The 21264-nt window shown below is 47.7% G+C and overlaps 1 protein-coding gene across 14 annotated transcripts in view; it reads right to left on the bottom strand.

Annotated features, from left to right (window-relative positions):
- The window catches only part of PCBP3 (poly(rC) binding protein 3), a 271138-nt gene that overhangs the window by 64123 nt on the left and 185751 nt on the right, over positions 1-21264 (bottom strand). For 13 of the 14 annotated variants that reach the window (XM_086676185.1, XM_086676191.1, XM_086676192.1 and 10 more), the window contains one exon: positions 3226-3354. In XM_086676185.1, coding sequence (XP_086532311.1) covers positions 3226-3235 — 10 coding nt within the window. In that variant the 5' untranslated portion in view covers positions 3236-3354. The remainder of the gene's footprint in view (positions 1-3225; positions 3355-21264) is intronic. The other variant, XM_086676188.1, reaches the window with a different exon arrangement.

Raw genomic sequence — 21264 nt, 5'->3', positions numbered from 1 at the left:
GAGGAACCGCTGGCTATGAAGACAGGCGGGGGCTCTCCAAGCCACACAGGTGCACGGGAAGCGGAGGCCTGCGGGTCCTACTGACCAAGGTCAGCCTGATTGTACAGCACGGGGAAGAAACTTAAAGGCAGCACAAATATCGGATGCTCACTACAGACAAAGATAGAAAATGCATTTCTGCAAAAAATCACCTGTAATATCATTACTCAGGGAGACCACCTGATAGTGGGACACTTCGAGGTCCGCCTAGTCAGACTTTTCTCTAGTACGTGTGCGTCACTGTATTTTTACAAAAATAGGACCAAACCACCCACATTCATCCTGTTATTCTCATTTAACATTACATATGAAATATTTTTATGTCAATATATTTAAATCTACGTAACCGCGATCATACTCCCCGTGGTATTCTCACTATTCTTATCACGCATAACATTTTACGCACTTGTATGTAGAAGAGCGTAACCGGTCCGCAATGCGTGTATTCCCAGGTTTTGAACTGTCGTATTAAAGAATGTCCTCACAATAATCTTTGGGTGGACCTCTTTCTGCCCCTCTCGTATTTCCTTGGAAAACACAGTTACAGATATAATTCCTGGGTGGAAGGACACATGTACTTGAAGCTTGGCACAAAGTGGCAAGCCAGCCGTGACAGGGGCCGTTCCTGTGCTCCACCCCTCCCCCCCCCCCCGCCCTGGGGCGGCCTCTGTCATCAGGGCCCCACGGAACACGGAGTCCCCGGGATGTCAACCGCTCGCAGCCAAGCGAGGAGGGTGCTGAAAGCCAGCACAGCCCTTGCTGCATATCTGGAGCTGCTGGCTAATTCCCGCCTTGCAGCAGGTCCCCGTCCAGGACTGTCCTTACTCCCTGACGGACGGGAAAGAGCAGCACGGTCACACGTGGCTTGCTCCCGGTCACAAGGCTCAGGCCATCAAAACAGGCTCTTGCCCACCGGGCGGCCGACGGCGTCAAGTGCTGCTGAGAGCCGGGGTGGGGGTAGGGACTGAACGCTGGCTGGGGGTCGGCCCGGGTCAGGCCTTGGACCTTGCCAGGCAGGTCTGGTGCATGGTGAGCAAGTGGTGACGGCCAGGCCAGCTGTTCCGTCCGGGGCACAGAGAGGTGGGTGGTCGTCATGTGCAGGCAAACTGCCAGGGGGCGTGCCTGTCTGGTGTGCGTAGAAAGCGGAGAGAGACCGGATGGAAAGGAAACGGTATGAAGGAGGGACACAAAGGACCAGGGTCACCAGCCACAGAGAAGGAGCTGAGGGTGTGGGGGCCACAGAGGAGAAGAGGGGGTCCAGCTTAGAGGTCCAGAGAAACCAAGGGACAGGGGCACCCCGGCTGCCAGGGGCAGAAGTGAGGATGTGACCTCGGGCAGTTTCCGGGTGGAGGGCGCGTGGCAAATGGGACGGGGGTTGAGGGTTGAGACCCCCCCTGCTCGCACCACATCTCCCTGGAGTCGGCCAGCCGTGGGCACCCTGCGGGTTCGGGTTCACTGGGACGTGTTGGGCTCAGTGGCCAGTCACCTCCCGGGTGGCCATGTGTTTCTGTTTCAATGGATTCCACCTGCTGCGTCTGCAGCCACGGCCCGTGCCTGACATGGGGTCAGAGGTCCAGACCATCTAGCACACAGGTAGGTGGCAAGCATGGCCAGGCAGAGGGCAGGGCCCATCCGCACGAGCTGGAAAGGAGGCAGACAGCCCTGTGGGGGCCCACCACCCCAGCTCCCAGCTTTGGTGAGAGCCTGGTGCTGCTACTGGCCTGTCCTCCACAGAACCCCGGTCGGCCCCGGCTCTAGTTTACATAACTGGCCTCACTCTTGACCACAGCCTGGGACACACCAGTTGTGACAAAGGAGGTTTCTCATCCGGCTCGCGTCCAAATCCAGCAGAGTTCAAGTCCACTATGACCAGTCACTGACATTCAGCCCGACCGGACACCTGGAAGGTTAAATGGTTTTAACCATCCTCAGTGGGAACAAAAGAAAAGAGCAAAACGACACAGGACACAGGCTTACAGAATTGGGTCAAGCGCCACGGGATTAAAATGCTGAGCTGCAATTAAAAAACAAACAAATTCAGACAGACAACATGTGGGCAGGGCAGAGAGAAGCTGGTACCGAGAACAATGAAAACATTCGGAAAGTCGGTGAAGAGCTCAGTGTCCCTTACTATTAAGTTGTGACGTTTACAAAACGCTCGTGTTTCTTTGACAACCACCTGAGAGGTATGTTAATTCAGAGCCTATATGATGTTTGTGTCGTGAATCTAGATTAATAAATCACACAGCTTAAAGATTTTCGATGGCCACCTCTGTGTCTCTGGGTCAGTAAAGCACACTGGAATGTATCCTTGAGGCCTCGGCAAAGCCCGTGTAACATCAACACACGGATGAATAAACTACAACCGGCTTGGGGATGACCAAGGCACGTGTGCCATGGAAGGAACCCGAGGCCTCGATCTGAGGCCGGAGAAAGCCCGTCCTGCAGGCTCAGAACCTGTAAGGCCGGTCAGAGAGTACTTGGACCTCAGGGTGCTGGAGTGCACAGGGGCACAGAGCACACATGCTCTCGCACCTGTGCACACACCCCTACACTCCTGTCTACACGCACACCCGCTCTGCACACATGCACACCCACCCACGCCCCCACGCTGCCTACGCGCTCCTACACGCACACACACATGTGTGGGACACACACGCTCCTGTACCCGTGCGCACATGCCCCTACCCCTGTCACACACACACCTGCCCGTGCACACCCACACCCAGGGTGCCGCACGCTCTCGCACACGGAGGGACCGTCGTCGGGCCAGGCTCGCATGCAGTGCTCAGCACGGGGGCCTGGCACGTGGCTCGCATTCGTTTATGACACAAATAAACACAGTGACAACAGACCCAGCTCTTTAGAGTCCCCACCCGGCATTCTTTACAGAGTGGTGGCAGGAGGGCCGGGAGGGGTCAAAGCAGGGACCACTTAGGGGAACATAGTTCTCAGGGTTCCTGCACTCCTCCTACAGTCAAGAGAAAGAGCTATGGACAAATGCTCTGCCTCAGCTTAGACTGCTTCTTCAAACTCCACCTCACGGCTCAGCCAGGAAAGCCATTCCTACACGAAGAGGGTCAAACACCTACCGCCTCACTGCTCTCGAGGCTGAGTCTGACCTTGTTACCTGCGTTCCCGGTACACTGACAGACGGGCAGACGAAACATATCTGCAGTCACTCACCTTCCCCCATAAGCAGGCTCTAAGAGTCAGAGCAGGTCCATAGACGCAAGTGTTCAGACTTACTGTGACTTAGAGCATCACAGCTGGAGCTGGTGACAGGCAGGGCCGACTCGTCCGAGGCTCACCTACCTGAAACACAGAACACAAGCATGTGAGTGTGCACAGTCATGACCTTGCCCGTTAGGACCGAGCTTCCACAGACCTGTTTCTTGCACCTGACAGAGCAGTAGACGTGTCTTAAGCATTCAAGTAGAAGGCACGTGCGAGAAACGGAGACGAAACGCCCGGGAGAACGTATCCTGGGAACACTGCCCTATCCGCCCCCAGTGAGGCAGCTCTGAACATGAGGAGGCTTCCGTTTTATAAATGAGAAGTCCAAAATAAGCTATTTGGTAAAACTATACCAACTTTTGAGCACGTAAACGAAACAGTCCACCTTCCACTGACCACGTCTGGTCCCGTTCTCTCCCTCTCCCTCCTGCAACACTGATTTACGAACATTCATGAAATTGCACATTAACTGAAATGCACTGCTGGCTTTCACCCTCACAGGAAGTGTGCTCATCCGTCGGGGCACACACTGTCGTCCAGGCAGACCTGCTTTCCTCACCACCAGTGTTTTTCCAGACAGCCTCAGTTTCACCTGGCTCCAAGTTTCCTGAATTTTTACTTTCTGAATTCACTTTGGTTGCCCAAACTGGGAATCTAATCCCCAGTCACAAGTAGCTATTTTCATACATAATCCTCTTTGCTGTGTTATAACTCTATCCCATAGGTGTATACTTTGACCTCCCTGAATTATTGTGATAAACATCTTAAAAGGCTTATTTATAACAGCATCCAACACTTGGAATTGTGAGGTCATGGCACCAAAAATAATTAGAAACCTATGTTCAAGGTCTTTGCTTTTCTCTAAGTCAATCAGGCAAGCACTTTAGGCAATAAACCACAGCACTGAGTGACTTTCTTCCAAGCTCAAAGGTCCTATCTGGGCAGAACACCGACGTTCAAAACAAAACAAACTGGAAAACACCAAATGCAAGGAAATTCCATGAAAAGTACTGTTGAATAGAACCTGCGTCTTCCATATGGGCACACAGCATTCTCAGTTGGAATGACACTCACACATGAGTGCAGGAAAAGGTTCAGTGTGTTACTGATTGGACGGCCAGAGAGGCGGTGTCTTCCGAGTTAGGTCTTAAGGTCAGTCGGTGGGAATTCATCAGAAAGCAATGGAAGTATTTAAACAGAGATGTCATGACAATTCAATGGGGGAAACAATGGTCTTTGCAACATGTGGTGCTGGGACAACTGGATGCCCACATGCAAAGAACGAACCTCACAACACATACAAACATTGAGTCAAAATGGACCAAAGACCTAGGCTTAGGTGCTAAAACTACAACGCTTAGAAGAAACCCTCGGGAAAAATCTTTATGACATTGGATTGGGCAATCCCAGGTGTGATTACAACACCAAAAAGCACAGCAACAATGACAAAACACAGATAAATCGGACTCCACCAAAATTAAGAACGTTTGTGCATGAAAGGGGACTAACGAGAGAGAATACAACCAGCAGAATAGGAGGAAATCTTGCAAATCATGTATCAGAGAAGAGATTACTATCCAGACCACAGACAGAACTCCTGCAACTCAACAATAAATACATTTTTTAACGTGCAAGGACTTGAGTATGTATGTGTCTAAGGAAGATGGACAGACGGCCAGATCAGCACGTGATGCTCCACCTCATTAGTCACTAGGAAAACGCACAGCGAGGTCCACTTCATACCCACTAGGATAGCAGTGCCGGTAAGAATGGTAGCAGTGATGACATCAATAATAACGAGGAGGAGGAGAAGGAGGATGGGGAGGAAGAGGGAGGAGGGGGAGGAAGAGGGAGGAGGAGGAGGAAGAGGAGGAGGAGGAGGAAGAGGGGGAGGAGGAAGAGGAGGAGGAAGAGGGGGAGGAGAAAGAGGAGGAAGAGGGGGAGGAGGAGGATGGGGAGGAGGGGGGAGGAGGAGGGGAGGGGGGAGGAAGGAGGAGGAGGGGAGGAGGGGGGAGGAGGAGGATGGGGAGGAGAAAAAGGGAGGAGGATGGGGAGGAGGAGGAGGAGGAAGAAGGGAGGAGGAGGATGGAGAGGAGGGGGAGGAGGTGGGAGGAGGCGGGAGGAGGTGGGAGGAGGGGGGAGGAAGTGGAGGAGGAAGAAGAGGAGGAAGAGGGGGAGGAGGAAGAGGGGGAGGAGGAAGAGGGGGAGGAGAAGAGGAGGGGAGGAGGAGGAGGAAGAAGGGGGAGGAGGAGGAAGGGGGAGGAGGAGGGGGAGGAGGGGAAGGGGGAGGAGGAGGAGGGGGAGGAGGGAGGAGGAGGTGGGGAGAAGGAGGAAGGGGGAGGAGGAGGGGGAGGAGGGGGAAGGGGGAGGAGGAGGAGGAAGAGGAGGAAGAGGAGGAGAGGGCAGGAAAACAGAAAATCACAAGTGCCAGCCAGGATGTGGAGAAACCAGACCCTTCGTTCTATGCTGGTGGAAATAGAAAATGGTGCAGCCATGTTCAACATAGAGTTACCGTATGACCCAGCGATTCCACTCCTAATGAGAGTGAGTCTCATTTCATGAGAAATGAAAACGTGTTCACCCAAAAACGTGTACATGAGTGTGCGCAGCAGCAACATTCATAATAGCCAAAGAGTGGAAACAGCCCAAATGCCCATCGGCGGATGAATGGATAGACACGATGTGGTCTGGCCACACAATGGAACATCATTCAGCCACACAAAAAGGAATGAAGCCTTCATAACACAACAGGGGTGAACCTGGAAAACGTGATGCTGAGTGAGAGGAGCCAGGCACAGAAAGCCGCACCCTGGACACCCCCGTGCAGATGAGGTGTCCACAGAGACAGGGCGCAGACTCACGGTTCCTAGGGCTGAGGAAGGAGGGGCACAGGGCCAGTGATGTGACTAGCGACGTGTACGGGGCTTCCTTGGGGGCGATGATGTGTGCGGTCGTCAGACAGCGGTGATCGCTGCGCACCTGGTGAATATACTAGAAACGGCTAAAATGTACACTTTAAAAGTGTGGATTTTATGATATGTGAATTATGTTCAATTAAAAAAAACCAAAGGCAATATATACTCAAAAGTTTAAAACACAGCAGTGAAAGAAACCTCTCACGAAACGTGCAGAACGTGTCTACCTCCGCTCTTACAGGAAGTGCACGTAAATAACACTCGCAAAATCAAAAGGCACAAACTCGTAAGGACCGAAAAATCAGGAGAAGAGAGGACAACCGACATGAGCTGTCAACACAACACTGGAATCTGGAAAGTGGATGAAAACGTGCTAAATAATTTGGCTAAGCCAGGAAAGCTGAAACCCAAGCCATGAAGAATTCATGCAGGATTCTAGAATGGCTCCAAAGGCAAATCGTGGCTACAAGGTAAGAGCTGCAGGCAGGTATAAAAACAAGGGGGATGATCGAACTTTTCTGGAAGGAGGCGTCAGGCCCCCAGAAATCCTCTGGCTCTCCTCTTTCACGACAACTGGAGGATTCCCCTCTGCAGAGGGGACCGTCAGGATACAGACCCAACCACAAGCAGGTCTGAAGACAGTGAGAGGCCACATGAAAACCGGGAGAAACAGATGGGAGGAGAACCCCTACCCCCTCCCCCAGCGGCTCTCAGAATTCCAGCAGGCGGGTGAGCAGGGGGTAAGGCACATGCAAGCAGCAGAGACAGCGCCTCTGATGACAACGCAGTAAAACCAGAAATCAGTGACCTTTACCCAAAGGACATCCCATCCGCAATTCACATCGTTTTAGGGAACTAGTCTAAATTCGTATCCAACTTCATACGTAAAGGGAACCAGTCTATCAAGGTAGAGAGCCCTGAAATGTCCCTAGGTTGGTAAGAAACACAGGGGGGCCAGAAATCTCTGAAGTGGCGTGACAAACAGCCCCATTCATGCAGTGACCCACTTCTCCCGACGTCACAGCACTCAGGGAGCCGGGACACCAGGCATTCCGCGGAGTTCCACAGAAATCCAGGAGGAAACACGCTGCAGTTGCCCGTCCAAGACACAGCCGGCGTTGGGAGGGAGGGAGCCGGGGGTGCCGTGAGGGACGTGCCTCCTGTCACCTCCACGCCTTCCCTCCGGAACGACCCACTTAGCAACAACAGAAGCCAGGGTCTTACTGAGCAGGCCGCCACAACAAATCAGCTTCAGAGGCCGAGTGCCGCCGGGCGTCCCTGGCCTCCTGGGTACCGAGCAGACAGCAGCAGCCCGTTCAGCCGCACACTCCACACGTGCACACACACTCACACGCGCTCGCACACACGTGCACCGGGGCTAATCAGCTCACGCTGCTGTCTGTGCTCAGAGAAGGGACTGGGCTTCTCCAGAAGGCGACGTCAGACTCTTGAGAGGCAAAGTGCTCTCCTCCCTTCCTCCCTGCCCACTGGCCTCCACCGCGCTGGCCTCTCGCTGGCAGCAGGAGCGCGGGAGAGGGTGAGGAGGGGACAGGGCGGAGGGCGGGAGTGGAGGACACACCAGGAACCACCCTGGGAGGGGGGTTGAGGCCACTGAAAGAATGGGGGGGGGGTCTGGGGAAGACGGGGGTGTGTGCGGGCTGTGAGACAAAAAGAGGCAAATCAGACAAAAACGATAAACCCCGAAGTTTTCACACAAGCAGCCTGGCCCTCTGTGGCCCACAGACCGGAGGGGAAGAGGGACAGGAGAAAAGCCGGGAGAAAGTTCAGGAGGCTCAGCCAGATGCAGCCAGAGATACCGTGGGAGTCCACGTGAGAGGGGAAGCCCTCAGACGCCAGGAGGGCCCAGAACTGGGGGTTCAGTCTGATGGGGAACCCAAGCGGACCCGCAAGCTGCCTCTCTCACAGGTGCCAGCGCCCCAGCAGCTGCGCCGAGATCCGGTGAGGTCGCAGTAGGGACGCGGACGCGCGCTGTGTGTGCCTGTCACCCCGCGCCCCGCGCCCGGAGGCTGTGCGCTCTCCCGAAGCTCTCGGGGAACAGAACAAAACTTGGCGATGCTCTAACTCACGGGGCAGATTTCAACAAATTTTGAAGATGCGGAATCCACAGACTGTGCTCTCCACCCACGAGGCAATTACATTAGAAATCATTAGCAAAGGATAGCTTTATAATACCTCTGGACCTAACATTTTTTAAAAAGCTTCTGAATAATAAATGGATGGACTGAACCAATGAGATTAGAAAATAACTAGACCAATAAACTCGCAGCACGCCAAACATCGTGGCAAGTGGCTACAGCAGAATTTACGGAAAAACTTATGGCCTTAAAGGCCTATATTAAGAATAAAATCAAACATTAGGGAGTAAAAAAATCCAGCTTAATTTAGAAAATAGGAGGGGCACCTGGGTGGCTCAGCTGGTTAAGCTCTGACTCTTGATTTCAGCTCAGGTCGGGCTCTCCTGGTTCATGTTCCAGCCCATGTCAGCACAGAGCCTACTTGGGATTCTCTCTCTGTCCATCTCTGCCCCTCCCCTGCGCTTTCTCTCTCTTTCTCTGTCTCTGTCTCTCCCTCAAAATAAATAAAGTAAATGTTAAAAAAAAGAATTTAGAAAATAATAGAAAGTACCCACAGAAAGTAGAAAGAAGGTAATAACAAAGGATAGATCAGAAGTTAAGACAAGATATGAGCCAATTGAGAAAATGAACAAAGATACAATTTAGTCCTTCAAAAAAGGTCTAAAAATACCCAGCCCTCTGATGACATTGATAAAGGAAACTAATCAAGGCGGCACAGACGGTATTAGCTGTAGGGAAGACAGGGCCTCTGGTCTTGGACATGATGGAGCAGATGCGGCTCCCCCATTCTTCCTGCCGAGTCCAATGAAAAACTCAGGACATTAAATATGAAATAAAAGAAAGAAAGCCTGGGGAAGGGGAGAGAGGAAGGCAGGGTGGCTGTGGTGCTCAGGGTTTGAAGAATGACCCAGCAGTGAGCTCACCACTTGGTTTGTTTCTCTCCTATGTATTCCACATTGGTCACTGGGAAAGCCTGCAACCTAAAAGCACCACAGGGCACAAACGAGTCTCCAGAAGAGTCTGCTCCCCCTCCAGGCAGAGGACTGGGAACAGGAAAGCCAGCATGCCACAGAGCTTCTGACAATACCGGCCCTACTGCAGGCAGCGATGACGACAGGAAAGTCACACACACACACACACACACACACACACACACACACACACACACTCACACACACACACACACCTGTCCCTAATGGGGAACCTAGACTCCCACTCCTACCCAGCAGTATCAAGGCACCCCTCCTTCTGCCTAGGTACCTGTGAGACCAAGGGAGAGGCCTGGACCTCCACTCCAGTCTGTTGTAAACAAGGTGCCCCACATGGGGTCAGCAGAGGCCTGAGATTCATATAAGACAAGAGCGCTATATTAGATACAGAATATCCTAACACTATACCCAAAATTTCCAGGATACAAATAAAAATCATTTATTGTTCCAAAAACTAGGAAAATCTCAACATGAAAAAGAAAAGAAAATCAACAAATGCTAAACACGGAGACGACAAAGGTGTCTGAATCCTCTGACAAGGATTTTAAAGCAACCACCGTAAAAATGCTTCATGAGGGGCACCTGGGTGGCGCAGTCGGTTAAGCGTCCGACTTCAGCCAGGTCACGATCTCGCGGTCCGTGAGTTCGAGCCCCGCGTCGGGCTCTGGGCTGATGGCTCGGAGCCTGGAGCCTGTTTCCGATTCTGTGTCTCCCTCTCTCTCTGCCCCTCCCCCGTTCATGCTCTGTCTCTCTCTGTCCCAAAAATAAATAAACGTTGAAAAAAAAAATTAAAAAAAAAATGCTTCATGAGCATTTATGAACGTGCTTGAACCAAATCTCTGAAGCTTCACAAAGAGACAGAAGATATGAGGAACCAACAAACTCCCAAAAATCAGGCAAAATGAAACAGTCAACCTCAACATCTCTATACCCATTAAAGAAACTGAATTTGTAATACAAATTTCCGGGAAAAGAAATCTCTAGGCCCAAATGGTTTCACTGGAGAATCTTAACATTTAAAGAAGAATGAACACCAACCTTAGACAATCTTTTAGAGAAAACCGAAGGAGAATTCTTCCCAGCTCATTTCGTGAGGTCACTATCACCCTGATGCCAAAACCAGAGATAAAGACAGTAGAGAAAAAGAAATTTACAGAGCAATTTGCCTTACGAACATAGACATGAATAAACTAAACTAATTTTTTATAATTGGAAAAATGAATCCAGCAATGTATAGAAGATTTACATACCATGACCAATCAGGATTTATCCAGGTATGCAAAGCTGGCTCCATATTAAAAAAATCAAGCAATATAATCCACCATATCTATAAACTAAAGCATGAAAACCATATGGTCATATTAATTGATGCATAAAAAGCATTTAACAAAATTCAACACTTATTCACAATAAAAAATACCAGTGAATTAAGGATATAGGAAAATTCCCTCAATCTGATAAACAGCATCTACAAACAGCTAACATCATACCTAATGGTGACAGGCTGAATGCTTTACCCTACAGCTGGGAAGAAGGCAAGGCTGTCCACAGTGACCACTCTTATCCAGCACACTGGGAGTTCCAGCCACTGCCATAGGCAAGAAGAACAAACCAGAGACCTATAGACTGGAAAAGAAGAAATAAAACTATCTCTCTTTGCAGATGGTAATTTTCTACGTAGAAAATCTCTAGGAATCTACATAACAGGACAAACCTCCTAGCACTAATAAGTAAGTTCAGAAAGGCAGAATATAAGAGTAATACACAAAAATTAACTGCACTTCTAGATACAGTGAACACAAATAAACCAAAATGTAAAACACAGTATCATTTAAAATTATTCAAAATAAAATGAAATAGTCATACACTCGACATGTACAGGATCTGTATGCTGAGAACTGTGAAATTCTGATGAAATAAATTTAAAAAAACCCAAGTAAGTGGAGAGACATACCATATCCATGGATTAGAAGACTCAACATAGTAAAAATATCACTTCTCTCCAAATTGATCTAAAGATTCAATACAAGTCCTATAAAAATCCCAGCGATGTTTTTTTGTAGACACAGACAAGCTTATTCAAAAATCTATACGGAAAGGTGCAGACCCTCGTGTAGCCTCAAAAATCTTGGAGAAGGGGCGCCTGGGTGGTTCAATCAGTTAAGCGTCTGACTTCAGCTCAGGTCATGATCTCACGGTTCAAGAGTTTGAGCCCCGAGTTGGGCTTTGTGCTGACAGCTCAGAGCCTGGAGCCTGCTTCAGATTCTGTGTCTCCCTCTCTCTCTGCCCCTCCCCCGTTTGCACACTGTCTCTTTCACTTTCAAAAATGAACATTAAAACAATTTCTTTTTTTAAATCTTGGCGGATAAAAAAGAATAAAGCAAAAAGAATCACTCAATGCCATAATAAGTCTTACTTTGTAACTACAGTATTCAAAATAGTCTGGACCAACAGAACAGAACAGAGAACCTAGATATAAACCCATCCAAATATGCCCAACTGATTTTTGACAAGGTGGAAAAACAATTCAATGGAGAAAAGGTAGTCTTTTCAACAAATGGTCCTGGGACAATCGGACAGGCAATAAAATGAACCTTGACCTAGGTCTCATACTTGAGACAAACACTAACTGAAAATGGATCATAGACTTAGAAATAAAACAAGAAACTAAAACTTTTCGAAAAAAATCACAGGAGAAAAATCTTCAGAATCTAGGGTGAGCAGAGTTCTTAGCCTTGATGCAAAGGCATAATCTATGAAAGGGAAAATCAATAAATTGGGCTTAATGAAAATTAAAAACTTTGCTATGCAAAATCCTGTTAAGAGAATGAAAAGACAAGCTATAAACGTGGAGAAAATATCTGAAAACCACATATTCAGCAAAAGACTAGCATACAGAGTATATAAAGCATAGTCAAAACTCAACAGTAACATTTAAAAAAAATCAATTACAAGCTGGCAATACAGGCCTACCCCAAGAAACAAGAAAAATTTCAAATAAACAACCTAACCTTACACCTGAAGAAGCTAGAAAAACAACAACAAATAAAACCTAACACCAGCAGAAGGAAGGAAATAATAAAGATAAGAGCAAAAATAAATGATACAGAAACTAAAACAAACAAACAAACAATAGAACAGATCAATAAAACCAGGAGCTGGCTCTTTGAAAAAAATCAATAAAATTGATAAACCTCTAGCCAGACATACCAAGAAAAAAAAAAAGAGAGAAAGGACTCAAATAAATAAAATCACAACCAACACCACAGAAATACAAATAATCCTAAGAGAATACTATGAAAAACTGTATGCCAACAAATTGGACAACCTGGAAGAAATGGATAAATTCCTAAAAATAAATAAACTACCAAAACTGAAACAGGAAGAAATAGAAAATTTGATCAGATCTATAGCCAGCAAAGAAACTGAGTCAGTAATAAAATAAAATAAAATAAAATAAAATAAAATAAAATAAAACAAAACAAACAAAATAAAACAAAACAAAATTTAAAAAACCCAGTCAGTTAAGCGTCCAAATCTTGATTTCAGCTCAGGTCATGATCTCATAGTCATGGGATAAAGCCCCACGATGGGGCTTGGATCCTCCCTCCCCCTCTCCCTCTGTCCCCGCCGCATGCACGCATGTGTGTGCATGCTCTCTCTCTCTCTCTCTCTCTCTCTCTCTCTCTCACTCTCTCACTTTCACGCTCTCTCTCAAAAACAAACAAATGAAAACCCCAACAAACAAACGTCCAAGACCAGATGGCTTCACAGGTAAATCTTAAAACATTTAAAGGAGAGTTAATACTTATTCTTCTCAAACTATTCCAAAAAGTAGAAAAGGAAGGGAAACTTCCAGATTCATTCTGAGGCCAGCATCACCCTGATACCAAACAAGACAAAGACACCACTCAAAAAGAGAACTACAGGCCAATATCTCTGATGAACACGGATGTCAAAACTCTTAATAAAATACTAACAAACCAAAGTCACTCACCACAATTAGGTGGGATTTATTCCTGGGTTGCAAAGGTGGTTCAATATTTGCAAATCAATCAATGTGATACATCACATCAATAAGAGAAAGGGTAAGCACCATATGGTCATTTTCATAGACACAGAAAAAGCATGTGACAAAGTACAACATCCATTTGTGATAAAAACCCTCAACAAAGTAGGTTTAGAGGGAACATAATGAAGGCCATCTACATCACCCCCAATGGGGAAAAACTGAGAGCTTTCTCCCTAAGGTAAGGAAGACAACAGGGATGTCCACTCTCACCACTGTTGTTCAACACAGTACTGGAGGTCCTAGCAACAGCAACCAGACAACAAGAAGAAATAAAAGGCATTCAAACTGATAAGGAAGAAGTAAAACTTTCACTACTTGCAGATGACATGATACCACATACAGAAAACCTGACAGACTCCACCAAAAAACCCACTACAACTGCTAAATGAATTCAGTAAAATCACAGGATATAAAATCAATGTACAGAAATATGTTGCATTTCTATACATCAATAAGGAAGCAGCAGAAAGAGAAGTTAAGAAAACAATCCCATTGACAATTGCACCAAACTAGTAAGATACCTAGGAATAAACCTAGCCAAAGAGATGAAAGGCCTGTACTCTGAAAACTGTAATACACTGATTAAAGAAATTGAAGAAGACACAAAGAAACGGCAAGACGTTCTATGCTCATGGATTGGAAGAACAAATATTGTGGCAAGACATTCTATGCTCATGGATTGGAAGAACAAATATTGTTACAATGTCTATACCATCCAAAGCAATCTACACATTTAATGTAATCCCAATCAAAATACCAATAACATTTTTCACAGAGCTAGAACAAACAATCCTAAAATTTGTATGGAACCACAAAAGACCCCGAGTAACCAAAGTAATCTTTTTTTTTTTTTAAATTTTTTTTTTCAACGTTTATTTATTTTTGGGACAGAGAGAGACAGAGCATGAACGAGGGAGGGGCAGAGAGAGAGGGAGACACAGAATCGGAAACAGGCTCCAGGCTCTGAGCCATCAGCCCAGAGCCTGACGCGGGGCTCGAACTCACGGACCGCAAGATCGTGACCTGGCTGAAGTCGGACGCTTAACCGACTGCGCCACCCAGGCGCCCCAAAGTAATCTTTAAAAAGAAAAGCAAAGCTGGAGGCATCACAATTCAGGACTTCAAATTATATTACAAAGCTGTAGTCATCAAAACAGTATGGTACTGGCATAAAAGTAGACACATGGATCAATAGAACAGGATAGAAAACCCAGAAATGAACCCACATGGTCAACTTATCTTCAACAAAGCAGGAAAAGACTATCCAATGGAAAAGGACCAGTCTCTTCAACAAATGGTGTTGGGAAAACTGGACAGCAACATGCAAAAGAATGAAATTAGACCACTTTCTTATACCATACACAAAAATGAATTCAGAACGGATTAAAGACCTAAATGTGAGACCTGAAACCATAAAAATCCTAGAAGAGAATATAGGCAGTAACTTCTCTGACATCAGCCATAACAACATTTTTCTGGATATATCCATCGAGGCAAGGGAAACAAAAGCAAAATTAAACTACTGACTACAGCAAAATGAAAAGCTTCTGCACAGGAAACAATCAACAAAACTAAGAGGCAACCTACAGAATAGGAGAAGATATTTGCAAATGACATATTGGATAAAAAGTTAGTATCCAAAGTCTATAAGGAACTTATCAAACTTAACACCCAAAAAACAAATAATCCAGTGAAGAAATGGGCAGAAGACATGAACAGACACTTTTCCAAAGAAGACATCCAGATGGCCAACAGACTGATAAAAAGATGCTCAATGTCTCTCATCATCAGGGAAATACAAATCAAAACCACGTGATACCACCTCACACCGGTCAGAACAGCTAAAATTAACAACTCAGGAAACAACAGATGTTGGTGAGGATGTGGAAGAAGGGGAACACTTTTGCACTGCTGGTGGGAATGCAAACTGGTGCGGCCACTCCAGCATGGAGGGTCCTCACAAAGTTAAAAATAGAACTACCTTATGATCCAGCAATCGCACTACTGAGTATTTACCCAAAGGATACAAGAACACCAATTCAAAGGGATACACGCACCCCAATGTTCATAGCAGCATTGTTTACAACAGCCAAACTACGGAAGCAGCCCAAGTGCCCATCGGCGGATGAATAGGTAGGAAGCTGTGGTGTGTACACACAATGGAATATTATTCAGCAATTAAAAAAAAAAGAAATCTTGTCATTTGCAACGGCATGGATGGAGCTAGAGAGTATAAATGCTAAGCGAAATCAGTCAGTCAGAGAAAGAGAAATGCCAAAAGGTCTCACCTATATGTGAAATTTAAGGAACAAAACAAACAAGCAAAGGGGAAAAGTATAAGAGAGAGACAAAGCAAGAAACAGACTCTTAATTATAGAGAACTGATGGTTACCAGAGAGGAGATGGGTGAAGGGAGAGGGGGGATTAAAAAAATCAATTAGAAAAGAAGGAAGAGTCATAACAGACGTATCTTCCAAGAAAATATACAGATAAAAAATAAGTACAGGAAAGTATTGTTCAACATCGCTAGCTATTAGGAAAATGCCAATTAAGACCACAAAGAGGTATCGCTACATACCTATCAGGATAACTTTGAAACATAGCGATCGTGCCGAATACTGGCAGGGAGTTGTAGAAACTGGATGTCCCCTACATTTCTGTAGAAGTGGGACACGGTACAGCCACTCTGGAAAAATCATTCTCTATAGAGTGAAAATGCACTCACTATAGAATCAGCGATTGTACTCTGGGGCATTTATGCCAGAGAACTAGAAACACGTTGACACGGAGGCCTGTGTGTGAGCTCACGATGCCGCTTTACTTACAAAAGCCAATAAGCAGAAACAAGCCGAATGTCCTTCAGTGGGTGGGTGGTGAGACTGTGGTCCACCCAACACCATGGAGTGCTACACAGTCATCAAAAGGAGCAAACCACTGATACCTGCGCGCGCGCGCACACACACACACACACACACACACACACAGCAACGGGGACGGATCCGCAGGGCCTTGCGTGGAGTGAGAAAAGCCAATGTTAAGAGGATGCAAACCGACTCCGTTTATAGGACATTTGGAAATGACATAATTATAAAGACTGAAAACTCATTCCTGATTTCCAGGGGGCAGAGATGGGAGTGCGGGGGAGGGTGAATATTTCCGGGCGCCCCGAGGCAGTTGTCAGTGGCGGTGAAGGTGAAGGGGGCGGTCCTGTACCCTAGACCTGCGTCCTGGGGGTGGGGATGCAAACCCGGGCGCGGGTTGAAGCTGCACGGAATCCAAGTGCTGCTACGACCACTACTCAACCGCCACCGCTGTCGCTGCCGCTACAATCACGGTCCCGCTGTCACAGCTGCTCCTCCCGCTGCCGTTACTGCCACCGCTCTTACCGCTGCGGTTACGACTACCACCGCTCCTACCACCATCCCCACGGCCGCCGCCGCCACGATCACTGCCGCTCCCGCCACCGCCAGCGCTGCTGGCAGTACCAATGGCATCACTTCTACGGTCACTGCGACCGCCACCATTACTCCTGTTACTCCTACTACCACTACACACAGCCAACGGAGTGCAGGTAGGAAGGGGTGAAATTGGAATCAGGTTTGCAGCCTAATTAGGAGTGCCGCACCGGTGTCATTTTCCCGGCTTTGATACTGTGCTATAGTTATGTAAGATGCTACCACTGGAAGAAGCTGGGCGAATGTTCCAGGAGACCGTGCTATTTTTGCTACTTCCTACGAGCCTGTGATTCTTTCGAAATAAAAGTTAAAAGTAACGTTACAGAAAAGTTGAAAGAAAGCACAGAGAAATTCTAAAATAAAAAGCTACAACACCTAAAGTTTCAAACCCAGTGAGGAAGTTTAACAACGGAACCGCGTACCACCGAAGAGAATTCATGAGCTGGAAACTAAGCCACAGGAGATGGTCCGAAACGTACGACACGAAGAAACAGACGGGCCGTGCGGGAGACGAGAGACGAGAGACGGCTCCTACTGCGCAGGCAGCCGACCTACTTCCCGTCGGGCTCCAAGGAGGGGGGGCCTGGCGCCCGGGCTCCATCTAAAGAGGCAGAGCTGGTGAAGGACACCAAACCCGCACGCTCGGGGACCTAGCCCATCCCAAGCAGGACTCACAGAGCAACTCACACTAGTCACATCATAATAGAATCTCAAGAAAACAAAGACAAAGAAGAGAACTTAAAATCAAACAAAGAGATAAATGAGATGATTTTCAAAGGAGCAGTAGTTAGACCGAAGGCTTCCATTTCAACAATAAGCAGGATTACCAGAACAGAACTGAATTAGAGCTACAGTGTGCTAGAAAATCACTGTCCATTTTGAGTTCTTTGCTACATGTAATCATCCTTCACAAATGAAGGTGACTGAAAGCGTTTCCAGGGTCGGAAAATGGGGACCCTCGTCTTCAGTGGACCCACTGTAAAGTCAATTATAAAGGATGCCGTTCAGGCAGAAGGAAAATGGTCTCAGAAAGAATACTGGATTTGCAGGAAGAAATGATAGAATAAAAATGATAAAAATGTGAATGTAAGGAAATGAATATCAACCATGTAGGGCACTAATAATGATTTGTTATTTATTTAATTAATTACGAAGTCTCCTGGGACTTAAATATATATCAAAATTCACTACCATGGTCATGGCAACGGGTTAGTTTTTTTCTTTTAGTTTTCTAAATTCCTTAAAAATTCCCATATATAGCAACAAGATTAACAAAGAAAAAACCCCCGAGACCTCCTCAGCAGAACCGGATGTCAAGGGGTCTGTCAGACTCCAAGAACGGGGGTAGATGTGGCCCGAACACAGCAGCAGAGTCCACACGAGGCACCAGATGAACCGTGTTTGTAGTAAACAGACGCTAAGCGGGGAACGGTCCTTTGAGCCACAGAACTCAGAAACTCCCCACAGACAGTAACCCTCCACAAAGAAACAGAGACTCACACTAGGTGGGAATCGAGGTGAATATTCTGAGAGCAAATGGAGAAACCCCAGGAAGCGTGTGCTGACTCGAGTCCCCAGGTTCCAGGCAAGTGAAAACAAAGAGCGAAAGAAAGGAGGGAGGGAGGGGAGGCAGGAAGGAGCAAGGAACCATTTAGGAGCTTGTAGGAAATTTAAGCAGTGCTGAGGGCTCCAAGTCCTCAGGAATCTCAGAAATATACACCAACATTCACTGTTGGACAGAGAACCATCTGGAATTAGAACATCTCAAGGTGAAACGACAAGAAAACAGCAAGATACCGAAAGGTGGCTGAGAGAGCTCAGGAATAAACTCGAACGTTTTGCAGAAGTGAGAAGCACTTCTGAACATAGAGAACAGAAACAAGGAAAGAAAATGAAACAGATGTGCAGGAAGAAGACTCAAGAAGACATGACAGACACAACACCTGGGCAAGAGAGAGCCAGGGTGCGTGCGTCAGTGCAACCCGCCGCGTCTTCACGCATACACGTGTACATTCCAAACACGCCTGAAATAAAAGAGAGTCTGAATCTACTTCGTGATTGCTCACACTGTGTTACTGAAATTCAGGCCTGAGCAAATAGCAGTAAATCGCATGTTAAATTAGATATTAGAGATGAAGTCTTTGGGGGCATCCAAAGCAGAAGGTCCCACATGCTTCTAATGAAAAGAACACCGGACGGAGGTCAGACTTCTCAACAGCAATTGCAGAAGTAAAGCAACCTTCTTAAGACACTAAGGTGAAAAAAATATAAGCAAAACCATTTATGCAGCTAAACGACACTTGCATGGTAAAGGCCACAGATACGACGACGGGAATATGCGGGGACACAGGAGACATCTTCCTGGGGAAGAACATCTGGGATTTCTACTGCGAAGAACCGAACAGGGTGGGTCTCGGCCAACCACAAAATACGTGGAGAAATTTCGTCATAAGATAAGGTCAGAAGCAGCAGATATATTTAACTCCAGAACCAGGACTAAATGACACAATTCATGGTGAATGACACAAAATGGTGTGTAAATGTTACATGTGCTGGAGATTGGAGATAAAGAATTGATAAGGCTTATAAAGTAGGAGCAGAGGTGGGAGGGTAAGCGGGGGGAGGCTTATAGCCACCAAGAGGGAGAAACCTGGCAGCACATGAAACGCTGGGAGAGGTCTGGAGGGAGGGTAAGAGGCTTCCCGCTGCCCGTACACTTGCTCGTGAGAGCACATCAACACACACGCACACACATAAGAAAAGAAAAAAGAAAAGAGGGATTTTTGTGAATTTTACAGATAATACTATAAAGCCAACGAAAATATAAACTCTCCTAAAAATCAAAAGAAATACACAGATATACTTGTATATGTATTCTACACGTAAATATATTCATATTTTACTCATATTTTCAAAAAGAAATAACGGACGGCCGCGTCTGGCCTGCCTCGCCCTCCCGCGCAGGTGCCGGCACACCGGGCTCTCACTTGGCGCTCCGGGTTTGCTGTGAGTGTGCACTCCACCACCCCCCGTCCTGCTTTGCGCCTCTTTAAGGAAACCTTTGCGGCGGCTGTCTCCGGACTACACTATGAGAGACCATCCCTGCTTTTTAAAAACAGGGTTTCCTTTGGAGCCGGTGGCCCATTTTGCTCACAGTTTTCTCTTTCATCTGTGCAAACTTTCAGAGATGCTGTTACTTCGAGCTCTGTGCCCACAAGCTCTCTTGCTCAACCCGCGGGACTCTGTGTCCGAGCGAAGGACAGGGCCGCTACAGGCGCGCTCCGCAGAGACGCCACCCGTCAGGCACGTCCTTAGCGGACACTAACCAGACTGCGCTGGAGGGCAGCCAAGAGCCGGGCCCCAGAGCTATCACCCCTGCCCGCCGACTGGACCACGGTCAGCGCCCGGCAGTCTGCATGACCTGGGAGATGTCCGGCTCGGCACAGACCCCGGCCTGCAGAAAAGCAAAGCCTTTCCATCCTTAGCGGTGACTTACAGCGAGCGATACGCCAAGGGAGCGGCAGCACCTTGTGCCCGGCACCGTGACGTCGGGGACACGCTCCGGATGCACCAGGACCGGCCGGCCCAGAGGAAGAAGCCCTCAGCGGGGTCCTCACCGCTTCCCTCCGTCTCAGAGGTCTCCCACGGTCTCAGGACCCGTGGCTTCAGGCCTCCTCAGGGGAAAGCGCGCTGTAATGATCACCAACCTCTGAGAGCCAGGGACATGGGTCTGCCTCTGTACCGAGGGCGAGGACAGTCCCCACTCCCTCTGCTCACCAACCACGTCCTGGAGCGGCCTGGGCCTTCTCCGCGTGTGGGCTTTTACTCTGATGCCCAGACAGTGGCTGCCTAGTGTGAGCGGACTGATCCGCGTGGTCTGAATTTGTTTCCAACATTTAAAAATCAGATATCGTATTCAAATTTCACTTTCTGACTTTAAATAGGGAGCAGAAGCCCCGCAGCACTGGGCCTGCAGGCCCGGCAAACATCAGGTGCTCCTACCCCCTGGGGCGGTTTCCCGCTCAGGGACAGAGGCCGCCTGCTCCTAGATCGCCTGCCGGCGCTCAGCACCCCTCTGCCCTGGACCTCTGTCCCCACGTGTTGCGTCCACGTTGATAGCCAAACACGCCAGGCTTTGGCACCCCAGTTGTGAGTCCTCCTGAGTCCTCGAGAGTCCTGGAGAAAGAGATGTGGCTCCTGCCAGGGGCAGCTCTGGCCCCGGGGCCCCTCCCTCCCTCTCACTTCATGTCTCAGGCCACGGCCGAACCCGCCAGTCTGGGTGAATAAGCTGCCAGAGGCCAAAGTGAAAAGTAAAAAAAAAAAAAAAAAAAAAAAAAACAGGACCGAGCTTGTACAAGCATATACAAGTAGCGGTTTTACTACATTTTTGAAGTTTTCAGGCTGTAGCATCAGACGGCCTGGAAAATAACCCTGCCCGAGGCATTTCCTTCTCTATAACAA

This window comes from Puma concolor, chromosome C2 (genome assembly GCF_028749965.1).
Source record: "Puma concolor isolate L17-30 chromosome C2, mPumCon1.1.hap2, whole genome shotgun sequence".
NCBI classification, from domain to species: Eukaryota; Metazoa; Chordata; class Mammalia; order Carnivora; family Felidae; genus Puma; species Puma concolor.
Note: the sequence above shows the minus strand (reverse complement) of the source record. Positions and strands in the feature narration are given on the sequence as shown.